The sequence below is a fragment of the Miniopterus schreibersii genome, assembly GCF_964146895.1.
Source record: "Miniopterus schreibersii genome assembly, chromosome: 8".
In the NCBI taxonomy this organism is placed as follows: Eukaryota; Metazoa; Chordata; class Mammalia; order Chiroptera; family Miniopteridae; genus Miniopterus; species Miniopterus schreibersii.
The window spans coordinates 47,593,107-47,608,235 of record NC_138109.1 but is presented as its reverse complement, the minus strand read 5'-3'; the positions used below and the strand labels follow the sequence as shown (position 1 = coordinate 47,608,235).

The window sequence follows — 15,129 nt, the reverse complement described above, 5'->3', positions numbered from 1 at the left end:
GTGAAATGTAATCATGGTTACTTGTCTGGAATATTGTTTTGCAGTTGTAATGTTCTATTTTTATGGATATGTGAGGAAGCCCTTTTTAATTCTTAGGCTATCTCTAGCCTTCCATTTGGTGGACTCTGCTTTTGGAAACTGGAGTTTTAAAATGGTATCTGATTCTCACTGAGTCTTCAGAATTCAGAAACAGTTACTGGATCTCTTTACATTTCATGGCAATATTCAAAAGGAATCTCTACTCCTGTTTACCAGGATATAATTGAAGAATTTGTGTAACCAAGAAATTGTGTAATTTTCAATTATTTGAAAATAATTCTCATTTAATCAGCTATGACTAGCCCACTATTAATAAACAAACTGGCTTTACATGTGGAGTCAATGCCTAGAAAGCTATCCCAATAAAACTGAAATGGTACCTGGCTTACAGGGTTCCAGTTTTACAGGGCCCTTCTTAGCAAACCAAGAACCTTAGTAAACTTTGGAGAAGCTGAGGAGGGAAATTCACCCATATTCGTAGGAACTACTGGAGAAATCTGGTGGAGAGTTTCTTGCACTTGGTTCTCTAGCCTTTAGATAGCAAATTATGAAGGCTTTAAAAGTCCAATTTGAGTATCTTTATGAAAACTTTCAGGCAGGTTAATCCTGTTGCTGGATTTGCAGAGTTAATGCAAGGCCTAGACACTTTGCTATGTCTAGGTCAATAGTTGGGCCAAACCTGTCTTTGTGTAATCAGGAGTAATCTTGGCAGAATACTTATAATCACAAGGCAGAAACTGTCAAGAAACATTGTCAAAGACTTGGAAATGGATAAAAGAAATGACTGAGTATCCTTTCAGTGAAGTGCTAGGTGTTGTCTTGTGGATCCTCTGGGTATTTTCTGAAGGGTATGTACCTGTGATTGTCTTCTTACTGGCTAGGCTGTTATACAACTCTGTAAAGTTAGAAGTTAAACTGTAGAAAATGGAGAGTAATGCAAATAAACCATGAACTAGAACTGATTTTTGCTCTGTAGAAAAGATGACTCCTTTAGATTTTATTGCCCTATAGGTTATGAGCCAGTCATATCTATTAGCAAGTTATTTTAAGCATTTCTAACTGCTTATATGTCTGGTTTTCAAATTCTCCCTTTTAGCAGTTCTAGCATCTTATTTCCTCATTCATTGAGTTCAATTAAATGTTTAACATGTGTTTAAACAACAACAAAAACATTGTTGCCTGTAGAATTTAACTGTTAATCTCCAAAGGCCTTTTGTACTATTTGTTAATGGATAATGGATTCGAATCTGAGAGCCATATAAACAGCCATTTCTTTTTTAATTCAGAGGAGTCTTGGAATAATCTCCTCTCCCTTTATGCAAATCTATTCTGGTAGATTCCTTAAACATTCATTAACTTGTCATAAACTTACCAAATCTTTTATAAAACGATACCTGTTCCAGGAACCACCAATTCACAGATAAATGCAACTAACAATCATGTTTATAATTTATGACTCTACCTACCCTTCTGGCTTTAATAGCCCTTGAAAGTCAGTTGATAAGTGGTGGCAAATCTCATATGTAAATATTAGATCTTAGTCTATCATGGGATCAAAGAAGCAGAGAAAGCTAGGCTACAGAACAAGAGAAAAAGAGACATGACAGTGAGAAGTAGAGTTTCAAGGTAGAAAAAGAGTATTTCACGGATTGTGAAACCCTATTTAGGTTCTAATCCCTTACTAAAACTGACTCCACCCCTGCCCTTCAGATCCGTGAGACACTTCAATACACAGTTCACCCTTGAACAACCTGGGTTTAAACAGCACTGGTCGCCTTACATGTGATGTGTTTTCAATAAATACATATAGTACTATACATGTATCTTCTTTATGATTTTCTTAATAAGTTTCTTTTCTCTAGCATACTCTATTGTAAGAAGACAGCATATAATTTATGTAATATACAAAATATGTGTTAATGGGCTGTTTATGTTCTTAGTAAGGCATCTAGTCAACAGTAGGCTATTAGTAATTAAGTTTTGGAGGAGTCGAAAGTTATTAATGATTTTCAACTGCACAGGGGTGGAGATTGCTGGAGTTTCACTGCCCCTAACTCACGAGTTGTTCAAGGGTCAACTGACTTTAAATACATTTGTTCACTTTTTAACTTAAAGTAGCTTAAGTTCATTTGTGTTACTTATGCTTCAGGGGCTTCCGGGTTGGTGAACACATTGAAGGCTGGGAGGGTGGTACACTGGGAGAAGGTATGAGAGGTCTGTGTGTCCTCCCACACCTTGCCCTATGCATCTCTCCCACTTGGCTGTTCCTCAGTTATATCCTTTGTAATAAATCAGTATATGTGAGTGAGGTGTTTTCCTGAGTTCTGTGAGCCATTCAAACAAATCATCAAATCTGAGGGCAGGGTTTGGGGAATACCCGAATTTGCAGCAAAACTGGACAGAAGTGTGTGTAGCCTGGGGAACCAGGACTTGGAACTAATGTCTGAAATGAGGGTAGTCTTGTGCGACTGAGCCCTTAAACCTGTGGAGTCTGATGCTATTTTGAATTAGTGTCAGAATAGGATTGAACTGTAGAGTTGGTGTCAGAATTACAAAATCAGAAGTAATGTCAGAGACACCATTTAGTATAACATATTTTAGCAGTATTTGATGTTTAGAATTACAAAGAAATTCACAAATGTTGTTTCTTTTATATGTTTATTATTTTATATTTGTATTTCCTGAGGTATCTCATAATATAATCTCATGAAAAATAGGCAGGTAACTATGCAATTGAAAATCAAAACATGGCTTTTTCTTTCCATCACAGTATATAAAGTAGGTATCACTATTACATGAAGTAATAAAACTTCCTGGAAAGAATACAGATACACTGCCCTGGCTGGTGTGGCTCAGTTGGTTGGTACATTGTTCTGTACACTGAAAGGTGGTGTGTTCAATTCCCAGTCAGGGCACATACCCAGGTTGTGGGTTCAGTCTCTGGTCAGGACATGTATGGAAGGCAACCAACTGATGTTTCTCTCTCTCTCTCCTCCCCAATGAAAAACATGTCCTCACGTGAGGCTTAAAAATATATATATATATGCTAATAAGTATTGAATAATTTTATTTACGTTTCTTTTCAGAAAGTATGCACATGAAATGAGATTGTGTACAATAAACCAAAAGCTACCCAGAGATCAATGGAGTCGTATAAAAATAATTTAAGGCAAATTTTATAGATTTATTTTAAATAAGGCAAGTGAAATGTGGGCTCAGAATTAACTTCTGGTTGTTGTATAATGGGAGAATATGAACATCAATTTTTTTACAATTACCGTACAAAATTGAAAACAAATGCTTTCCAAATTACAACAAAATGAACTCCTCTAGCACAGCATCATTAAATCTACAAAATCACTGGCAAGTTATTTGATGGCATCTAAATCTGACAAAATTTCCTCAATGTAAATTTTAGAACATCCTAAATACTTTTATAAACCCACTTTTCTGTCATTGGAAAAACATTAAAATTCCAAGGAATTTGTTACTTTAAGAAGTCAAAATAACAAAACAAATGTATTTTTCAAGGTTAATATAGTTCAAGTACAGTGGTACTGAGGACAACACATAATTTTAATGGAACCAAATCTATTTGAGGAAAGGCAAGTCATAAAATCAAACAAACGTAAAACTACTATTAGAATCAGTTGCATATGTTTAGTTAACAGTACTTATTTTAAGATTTTCACTGGGAAAAGTCGTAAAGCCCTTTCTCTTTTTTGTAGCTTAAATACTGGATTATGTTCTATTTGCTCAACAATTAATCACGTTTCTACAGCAATCTTGTTAATTTTTAAACTTGCCAATGTGTTCACGAGCTATAATAAGCCTTTGAATTTGTGCTGTACCTTCATAAATCTGCAAGAAAAAAAATATAGGTTAAATATCTTCAGTACACAAATAACTTCAATTTACTCAATAATTTGGAAAGTAGTGTAAGCTCTATTTCAATACCCAACTGAGTCAAACCACATACAGGGTCTATAGTGATTCCAAAACCTGATTTTGTGAAACCCATGAAAATGTATAATTCTGTAAAGATTAGTTAAAATTATTATAGAAAGTGATTTACCAAAACTTTGGAATTGTCTTAAAAAATCAAATATTAACATTTCAAAAAGTTTGGGAAATCTAAAGTTTGATGTTGCTAAAGTATTTCTCCAACTTTTCTGAACTGTTTTTAGCTAGTTGTCACCTTGAGTCATTTTCTATTTCTACTGTTAAAATCTGACATTTTCTCTTGGGGCCTAAGGAACAGAGTTGCTAAAGAAAATGATGCTGGAAGGATTTGGTTTTGTTCACTTCCTAGTAGCCAACCCTCACTTCCAGTTTGAACATTTAATCCTGGTAACTTGTTATTTTACCTTCTCAGATGGCAGAGAAAAGTTACATGGTTGATAATAGTAATAATCATAATAATTATAGGCTGCAGGAGAGGAAGAGTATCACCAGATAAACCTATAACTTTGGATAAGGTACACATTCTGGTCCTCAGTTTTTTCAAGTCTAAATTAAGAGGCTGTTCTGTGTCTAAATTTTCTTCTCACTCATCTAAGATTCTATCTCTAGATTTCAGATGACTAGATTTCTCAAATAATTTCCTGGGGTGGAGGGAAGCAAGAGAGGAGATACCGAGGAGCATGGGCTATAATTACTTAAGGTACATGTGGAGAACATGTACATTTATATCTAATTTACTAAATTATTCCTTTAATTTAGAAAACAGAATCATCTATATCTGTCTCTTCATGTTTGCTTTTTGCTCCTAATTATCGTTTCAATAAAGTCAATAGTTGTCAGGCAAGATTCAAAATAAAATAATTAATTTTAAGTGATGTGCAAAGTTTTAGGAGATTAAAGGGTGAGTTATGATTAGTTAGGATGTCAAGACTCAAAGAAGGCTGATCTAGATCCACATACATGTATATACCATTTACTTTTTTAACCTATTCTCTCTTAAGGCATATACTTAAAGGTAACATTCTTATTTGTGTTAGTTAGTTCTAAAAACTTCAGCTTACAACCATCTACAATGTCATTTACTATTACTAGTGGCATAAAATCCCTAAATGGTCAAAATCTACTGTCATCTACAAACACTCTGTTTCCTAAGAAACAACAAAAATTATTTTTAATCTTACCTGATAGATCTTGGCATCCCTCATTAGTTTTTCTACAGGATATTCTGTATTAAATCCATTGCCTCCAAAAATCTGCACAGCATCAGAAGCTAACTGATTTGCAATATCTCCAGCAAATGCCTTTGCAACAGATGCATAAAAGGTATTTCGACGACCAGCATCAACCTCCCAAGCGGCTCGCTGGTAAGCTAATCTAGCTAGTTCAACTTTCATTGCCATTTCGGCCAGCAAAAATGATACTCCTTGGTGCTAGAATTAAAAAGAAAATGTTTAAGAATATCTGTTCACCAAAAGTTTTTCTCCTGTAATTTTTAAAAACTTTTAAAACTAATCTTAGGCTTAAAAAGTTACACCCTGCTTCCTTCAGTGTTAACATATTACAAAACCACAGTATACTTATCAAGAATAGGACATTAACATTGGGACAATATTATCAACTTAACTATAAATTTTGTTCAAATTTGTCCTTTTTCTTTTCAAGGATCCCAAATATAATTCCAATTGAATTTAGTCATCTTAGTCTTTCCCACTTTGTTACAATTCCTTAGTTTTCCCTTGTCTTTCATGAACTTGACATTTTTGAAGGATACTGATTGGTTATTTTTTGTAGAACATTCCTTAATTTGGGTTTGCCTGATATTTTCTTAGCACTGGAGAGAAGTTATGGATTTTTGGCAAAAATACCACAAAAATGGTATGTATCCTTCTGAGTGTCAGCTGGGAATTTTAAAGAAAGTTGCTACATACAGTGAATAACAATGCACAACAGACACTGACAGGGGAAAGTGAGTGTCATGACAAGGACAAATAAAAGATGTCTTTTGTTTTTCTAGAGTTCCATAATCAAAAAGGAGACATAAGATGGGTACTTTGAATAAGAGATAGTAAGTGTTCCATGAGTTGTATGGCCAAGATATGTTATAAGACAGAAACACGTCATCATATATTGATAAGGGAAAAATTCAAATATACAGTATAGTTACAGATTTGGAAAAATATATTTGTGAAAAAGAGAATATAGAGCAAAATTTCCACTGTAATCATCTCTGGACAATGGGATTATAGATGAGTTTTATTACTTAATTTTATATTGTATCATATAAATTATTCTTTAATAAACATGGAATGGGACACATGCTTTAAAATAATATACATTAAAAGTAATTCTATAGGCATTCAGAACAAGATACTAAGATGGTTAGAAAGGTGCTTCATGTAGTAGGCAACATCAAAATGGGTTTTGAAGACTAAAAGGTTATAAAAACCACACAATCTATGACTGTGTATGGACTAATATAAACCAAACATCACAAAAAAATAAAACACTGAGCTGTTTAATTTCAATACATTTACTATATTTAGAGCATAAACCGTCACATTACTTGAGAATGTGACAAGCTGCTCTGTACTGGCATGGTAATTAAATCTTAGAGGAGGCATTATTAGCCAATGTGAGTAAATCCTGTGTGGAGAAGTAATATCCTCCCTTATTTCTACCTGCCTGAATTTTGCCCATACTTCTAAGCCAGTGATTTTTTAAAGTTTTGTTTGTTTTAGTTTTCACTGTTTGTTTGTTTTTTAATAGTGAAAGAGAGTTTATTAGTGAAGCAGTGAGACAGAATGGGCTACTTCACAGACAGAGCAGCGGTTTTCAGTCTGTCTGTTGAATAGGTCAGACATCAACCAGACCAAACTCCAAGTTTTCCTCTCACTTCTCTCTATCATCTGCCCCCTCCCCCTTCCCATTTAATTCCCCTTCCTGAGGTAACCAGGTAGAAATTTGTTTTCTGTCCAGCTGAGATATTATATACATACATATAAGCAAATACATCTGTAGTCTCTGCTTTTTACACATATGCTAGTCTACCATGTTGGTGGTTCTTCATTTTGCTTTTCTTATCAATAAACCTGAGTGTTTTCTACATCAATAAATAAAATACTTATTTCACTTTTTTTATAGCTGCAAAGTTTTCCACTGCATGGGTTGGTTGTTTCTATATTTGGTGTATATCTTAAATACACAATGCTGAAATGAATAACCTATGCATATGTTGTGTTGCACATATGGGAGTATATCTGAAAGGAAGTACCGTATGAAATGTAGTTGTAGAATAACCACTGCACTATGGGCCCAAAGGAAGGTACTTTGGATATATATTACCAAAATGTGGTTCATAAAAGTTACACCAATTTATATTCCCATTGGCAAGATATATTAGAGCTTATTTCACCACAGCCTTGACAACCTGGTATAAGATGCCCATGCTCTCTTGAGAGATTGATTTAAAAATGTGGGGTGGTCAAAAGGTGGTGGGTTTGATTCCCAGTGGGGACACATGTCCAGGTTGTGGGTTCAATCCCTAGTCAAGGCACATACCTGGGTTGCAGGTTCAATCCTCAGGGCGTGTGGGGGAGGCAACAAGTCAATGTATCTCTCTTACATTTATTGAGCTCTCCCTCTCCCTCTCTCCCTCCCTTCCACTCTCTGGAAAAAATACCCTCAAGTGAGGATTAACCAAAAATAAAAAGATGAGGGGCTAAAATTGAGATTCCCTACATACAAAGGAAAAGCACTTGGGAAAATAGCTTCTTTCTACAGGGGGAACTAAAAGTCTCTGCTCAAGAGGGCAGGAAGCTTAGCTCTTGTCCAGGACTCTGTCTGGAAGGATCAGAACCAGGAATGAATCTCTTCAAGTGTGGAATCAATGTGTACAGGATTCCCTAAGTGGAGAAATTAACGCAAAAAAAACAGTTCTTGAAATGGTGAAATCTCTGGGGTACCTGATAAAAGCACAAAGTATAAAAGTCAGTCTTTAGGGTGCTACCACAGTGCACTGAAGAAAAATAATACCTACAGCAGATAAACTTAATAGCAAAAATTAAGAGAGAAAAATAACTGGCCATAACAGAGATAGGAGATGCCACAGACCAAACGATTAACACCCTAAGAACTTAACAGAAAAAAGTCTGAAAGTGACTATAAAGGAAGTATTTTTATTTAATTAAGGAGAAAGAAAGAGAAACAGAAGCTATGTTGAAAAACCAGAACACCATAAAAGAAGAAGAGGTGGAACAGAAAAAGAACTGAATATACATTCTATAAATTAAAAAAAGGAATAAAAAAATTCAGCAGGATTAAGTAGCAGATTAGGCACAGGACGCAAGGAAAACTGTTACTGGTTCGTGACATAGAAAGTGAGAGTAAACATTTAGAAAGTTTCATAACAATATGATGGTGTTGTGACATTCTTATGTATACAATAATAATGGTCCATAATTTCTTTGAAATTAAAAACAAACTGATCTTTCACCACAGATGGTTTGAGAACCACTGACACATGAGGACAGAAATAGTACTTGAAGAGATAAGAGTTACAAATTTCCCTGTAAGTTCATGGAAGACATGACTCTTTAGTACTAAAATTATTTGATACTCAAAAATACATGGAAAGTAACATGGATTAAGAGCATGAAATGGAGTACTGGATCTGTGATGCATAAATTGTGTGACCTTGGACAAATTATTTAATCTGTCTCAGTCTCAGATTCCAAATCTTAAATGGAGATTATAGTACTACCAAAACAAGGGTAGTAGCGGGAGAATTAGGAAATATATTTAAAATGTGTAGCACAGTGTCAGATATACAACAGGCACTCATTAAATACTGGCTTGTTTTTCCCCCCTCTTCTTAATTAACACAATTCCCTGAGTGGACAATAGTTAGTGGGAGAGTCTACAGAAAATCTATTCTTGAAACTCATCCTGATAGATTGCATTATCTTCTTGCTACCAAAGCAGAAATAGTTTGTACTTAAAAGACAATTTTCAAATATTTAAATGAAAATGAATGTATTTACATTTGAACAAAGCAAATACAATATTAAAATTACCTCTACGAGCAGCTTTCCAAAAGTTTTCCTCTCCAGGGCATACTTGGTAGCTTCATCCAAAGCCCTTTGTGCTAGTCCCACAGCACCAGCGGCTACCTAGTGTAATAGTTTACAAAGCAAAAGTTCATGCTGTCTTTAAAACACATGGTATAATAGCTATTTGCCTAAGATTCTAAATTAAGGATTATACAGAGAGATAAACTACAGTTTAAGGCAACAAGGGACTGGGAGGAGAGGGGTGGATACCAGGATTTAAATTTAAATTATTTGTGAATTTAAGCTTAATGGAAGGCACAGGATCATAGAAAGAGAAAACTAATTCCTTCAGTTTAACAAATGAAAGCTTCTTAGGGAAAATATTCCTAATGAGTAAAGCAAGATGAAATGAGCACATATTAGCAGGAATGATTAAACTGAGAAATGTCTCTGTAAATCTAGCAGCAACTATAGTAATTTTGTATTTACTAAAATAATTTCTGTAAAAGGCAGCAAGAGAGTTGAAGAATTCTAAATAATAAAGAAAAATATATCTCCATCCTTAATAAAAGAAGCAGATATTAAAAACGAAATAGCCCAGCTGGCGTGGCTCAGTGGTTGAGCGTGAACCCATGAACCAGGAGGTCATGGTTTGATTCCCGGTCAGGGCACATGCCCGGGGTTTTGGGCTCGATCCCCAGGAGGGGACGTGCAGGAAGCAGCTGATCAATGACTCTCTCTCATCATTGATGCTTCTATCTCTCTCTCTCCCTCTCCCTTCCTCTCTCTGAAATCAATAGACTTTTTTTTTTTTTTAAAAAAAGGAAAAGAAATACAAGCCAAGCATACAATGTTAAAATAAAACTATTCAATGTAATAAATAAAAGGTCCTATGAAGATGATCAAGTCATATTACTTACTGGAGGTCTGGTTTTATCAAAAGCTCCCATTGCAATTTTGAAACCAGCTCCCTCACCAATTAAAACATTTTCTTTAGGCACTTTCACATCTTCAAAGACAATTCCTCTTGTATCTGAACACCGCTGACCCATATTTAATTCCTAGCAGGAAAAACAATATATATAAAGGAAAATTTTTCAAGCTAGCATGAATTTTGCTTTAACCACCTTTTTATGACTTTCTGCAATTGTCTAAAACAACAGTTAACGACCTATGGCTTGCAATGCCTATTTTGTAAAGAAAGCTTTATTGGAATATAATCACAACTATTCCTTTACATATTATATATGGCTACTTTCTTGCTACAATGGCAGAATTGAGTAGTTGTGACAGAGAACACAGAGCCTTCAAAATCTAAATTATTTACAATAGGGACCATTACAAAAAAAAAGTGTCAACTCCTAGTTTAAAACAATGTTTCACAAACTTTGAAACCAACACAAGTCTAAAGGACTACGTGTATATAATAACTATAAAGCATTTAGCAAACTGATTTGGGCCATTTAATTTTAGCTTAGCTAATACAGCTAGCAAAGTAATATACTGGGTAAAAGTTGAATTTCCGTTTTCTGTCAACTGTTTCTTAAAATTTGGTTAATTGGGGTAGAATTTACATATAGAAAAATTCACCCTATTTGCATATACATTTCTAATAGTTCTGACAAATGTTTATGTGTAACCACCACCACTATCAAAATACAGAATATTGCAGCACCCCCAAAAATTCTCTTGTACGCCTTTTTAATCAATTACCTTACTCTATTCCCTGCTCGAGGCAACCACTGATCTGAGTTCTGTCTATATAGTTTTCCTCTTCCAGGATGTCATGTAAGTGGAATAACAAGGTCAGCCTTCTGTGTCAGACTTTCCACTTTTCATAGTGCTTTTGAGATTCACTCATGTTGCTGCTGGTCAGTAATTCATTTCTTTGACTGCTGAGTAATATTCCACTATTTGGATGTATCAGATATCCATCACCCATTCACTAGCTGATGGACAACCCCTCCCCCTAGTTTTTATCAATTATAAATTAAGCTGCTCTAAGCATTCATGTATAGGTCTTTGTTTTCATTTCTCCTGGATAAATACCTAGGGAATGCTGGGCATGTGGTAAGTGCACATTTACATTTATAAACGCCAAAGTAGCTACATTCCCTCAACTTTTTGTCTTGAAAATATCCAAACCAACAGAAAAGTTGTACTAGTATAATGAATACCTATATACCCTTTACCTAGATTCACCAATTGTTAACATTTTGCCACATTTGCTTTATTTGTACTGAGTGTGTGTACATTTGTACTGAGTGTGTGTGTATAATTATTAGCAGTCTTTGAATTATTTTAAAAGTTGCAGATATCGTGACCCTTCTCCTTAAGGAAAAAATAATAATCTTGTTTTTAATAAGCAGCATGAGAAGTATGGGCCATGGGAACATACAGCTGTAAATAAATTCTTTAATTTGCTTGCTTTAATATTAATAGTCTGCTTCCAGGCTTGAAGAAATGGTGACAATATATAGTTTGACAGAAAAATAAAACAATATCTCTTTATCGATAAACTCTAGTACCTTAGACCTTCACCCAGGTATAATGAGAAAACCGTTTATGAAAACACTGTTTACTCTATCCTGTTTCCCAGAATCACCCCAAACACCAGAATATTTAAAACCAAAAAGCTTTCTAGACTCTCAAGCCATATAATTTCTAGAACACAAAACATTTTGAAAATCATCAATTTTCCCAAATTTGCAAATGCCCAATATTTCAAAAAACGATTTAAAGGAAGTTTAATTACATATAATAAAACTACGTCTTTCTCACTAGAAAAGAAGCTCCCCAAGTCCAGGGATTTATGTCTGTTTTGATCCATGTAGTCTCCCCTGTACCTAGAATAATAGGGCCTAGCAAATAGTATCAACTCAATAATAAATATTTATTAAATTAGATATTTAAAAAAAGAAAAGAAAATGAGACTAGATTATAGCAACATAAAATTAGACGTGGGTTTACTATTTAAAAAAATATAAGCTGTTTGGTCCTTTACACTTTCTAGAGATGGCCCTGAATTCTCTAGCAACCATCCCTAAAAAGGACATGTGGATAAAACCTAAATAAAAACAAACCAATTGCTTGGAAGAAGCACAGTCATTTTTAGTACTTATATTTTGTAATATACAACAATCTCATTATACTTTTATATGTAAAGTGCTGTCTATCTTTAATATCTACTCTTAGGAGAACATACAGAATACAGTGTCAGAAACTACATTGGACAAGTTCCTAGGATACCTTAGTACTGATCTCAACTCTGCCTTTAAGTATGTAACCCTCAGTAAGTCACTTCACTTGAATCTCAGTTTCAATATTCAGTAAACAGACTGAAATAAAAAATGTACAGATTAACTTCCACCTTTAATATTCTATGACCTATAAGAGAAGTTTTCCCTCTCAAAAAATCTAGCAACATGGTTCCATCTTAAAGAGCTTAGGTACAACAGAGATTCTTCTGATGGCTTTTAAAACAGGATTATACAATTAAACAGTATATTACTGGTTTAGAAGTTTGTGTAGCTCAGTCAGTTCAAATTAACCTTTCCAGTTCAGGTAATACCACTCTTAGTCTAGTATCTGACCAGATAATCTGTGCCTTTCCCCACTTGGGAGGAAGAAAATATATTTGTGTAGCTTTAGTAACTCTTAATTAAATTCCATAATTCCTCCTTTACCTTGGATAGAGATGTAATTTGGTCATTAATAGTTTTCTTTTTTACAAATTCACTTTGCAAAAAGTTTTTTACAGTTGTAAAGTTGTCTCCTCTTCCTGATCTCAGAGTTATAACCTCAAATTGTGCTTCCTTAGCTCTCACTAGGACTACTTGAATGACTTCCTTTCTTTCCTTCTTTGATTTGTTAAATTCAAACTCTTTTCTTTTTAGGCCACTTAAAATGTTACTGCTAAATTATCTGCACATTCAGATTACAACACTTTTCAAATATGTTCAACTACCTTATTTAAATAAAAATTTTCTTGCCTTCCCACATTCAAGGCTCTTTGCTATTTCCACACTTTTCTCAGGCACAGATTTTTATCTTAGTGTTGTATGGCCTTGAGTAACCAACTTATGTCACATTGTTTTAATCCATAAAATGGGCATAATGTCACTTATCCTATGAGAAAGGTTGCTGTAAGGAAGGAAAAAGAGTGAGAAAGTGTTTTGAGATATCTAAAACTTCATTATTGGGTAGGACCTATAAATAATAGCTTGATTTCTGCTTCATTATCCCTCACAACTGTTAGTATTCTCCACAGACTGGCACCATGAATGGCCACTCCTCCAAATAATGACTTGAAATGATTATTTTCACCTTAAAATCTCCAGCAATTTATAGATTGCTTCACCTGATAACATCAAAACACAGCTTTATTTTTATACCAACTTAATAAAAATATAATGTTTTCATTAACAAAACTGAAATGGTAATTTTGAAATTTATGGTTAAAATGATATTTGAGGCCTTAACCACGGATATACACTTTACCTTTCTTCCAATCTGTATCCCTGGGGTGTCTGCTTCCACAATAAATCCAGTAAAGCCTTTACTAGCAGGAACCTTAGGATCCGGATTAGAACGAGCCAATAAAAAGTACCTGATATATACATACATGATAATAAAGATGATATTAGCAGGTAATCCATGGTGACTGCTATCTCAGTTAAACCTCCCAACAATTCCACTTTTATTATCCCCCTTTTCCAGATGAGGAAAGGAGAAAGGAGATTCTTAATCTACAGTAATTAAGAAGCAATATACAGAGATGCTTTAAACAACATACCAATTAGCTTTTCCTCCATTGGTTATCCACATCTTCTGACCGTTAATAATATATTCATCTCCTTTCTTTTCTGCTTTGGTCTTTATACCGGCTACATCAGAGCCTGCTCCGGGTTCTGTTACACAGTAGGCCTGGAATATATGCAAACAAGAGAAAAACTAAATGCTAATTATTAATAAAGTTATGAACATAGAATCAGGAGTGTATTTTATTTTTTAAGCCAGTATTTTAAATATTTTAAAATACCTAAAAGAAAATGTTCTTGTAGAATCAAATAAACTGCTCAAACGTAAAAGTATTTAATATATGATTTGAACTTAATGTAGGATACCAGTAAACCATACCAAAAATTAAAACGTTAGATATCTTCAACCAAGTTAAATTCAATTTCACATGTACTTGCTTATTCAAGCATTTAATGAGTAGTATCTACTATGTAAACCAGGTTACAAACTAGATGGAAAAACCAGAGATGAAAGACATCCTGTCTTCAAGATTGTCACAATGTAACAGTGGGGATGAAATGCTGTATTTAATTATATATCTATTAAAGTCATACACAGCAGGCTTGAGAAACTAGCTTAGCTTTAGCGTGTCAGGAAAAGCTTCCCAGAGGTGATGCTTAAATTAAGTCTCATGAAGAAAAAGGAATTCTTTCCAGGTAGGGAAAAGGAGAAATGTATATTCCCAGCAGAAGTAGTAACATATGCAATGATACTGAGATAAATAGCAGGGATACCCAGTGTTTGGAATACCAAAGTGCCAGGGAATGGTAGGAAGTGAGTCTGGAAAGAAAGGAGGGAAACAGATGACAAAGAACCCTTTATATCACACAAAGAAGTTAACATTTTATCTGGTAGAAAGAAGGGAGCCTCTTAAGGCTCTTAAACAGAGGAGTGACAAGGTGTAAGCAGTAATGGATAAAGGGGGTAAAGGGAGGCAAGCACTGGGTAGCTGAAGATCATTCAAGTTTACTGAGCGACAGGTACGGTGGATACAAGGCCCAAAGACACAAGTCCCTTGCCCTTAAGACACTTACAATCCAAAGCAGACAGAAATCTTAGCAGTTAATTTTAATTCAGAAGTAACAGGGACATAAGAAATGATTCTTTAAACATGGAGGATGGGAGGTGATGGGTAAGGAGGGTGAAAAGAAGAGTAATAAGGAAGGCAAGAATATTGAAGGCACAGGGGAAACGACTCATAGTTCAGTATTGGAAAGTAAAGTATGAAACTGAAAGCCGTGAAAAGAGGCTGAAAAGGCAGAAAGAGATCTGCTCATGG

The 15,129-nt window shown here is 34.6% G+C and overlaps 1 protein-coding gene across 1 annotated transcript in view; it reads right to left on the bottom strand.

The window, feature by feature from the left end:
- Positions 1 to 3,199: 3,199 nt before the first annotated feature.
- The window catches only part of ACADM (acyl-CoA dehydrogenase medium chain), a 28,067-nt gene continuing 16,137 nt past the window's right edge, over positions 3,200 to 15,129 (bottom strand). Inside the window, exons 7-12 of the mRNA XM_081145015.1 lie at positions 13,846 to 13,976; positions 13,551 to 13,659; positions 9,971 to 10,111; positions 9,075 to 9,170; positions 5,184 to 5,432; positions 3,200 to 3,900 (exon numbers count right to left, since the gene is read on the bottom strand). Coding sequence (XP_081001141.1) covers positions 3,829 to 3,900; positions 5,184 to 5,432; positions 9,075 to 9,170; positions 9,971 to 10,111; positions 13,551 to 13,659; positions 13,846 to 13,976 — 798 coding nt within the window. The 3' untranslated portion in view covers positions 3,200 to 3,828. The remainder of the gene's footprint in view (positions 3,901 to 5,183; positions 5,433 to 9,074; positions 9,171 to 9,970; positions 10,112 to 13,550; positions 13,660 to 13,845; positions 13,977 to 15,129) is intronic.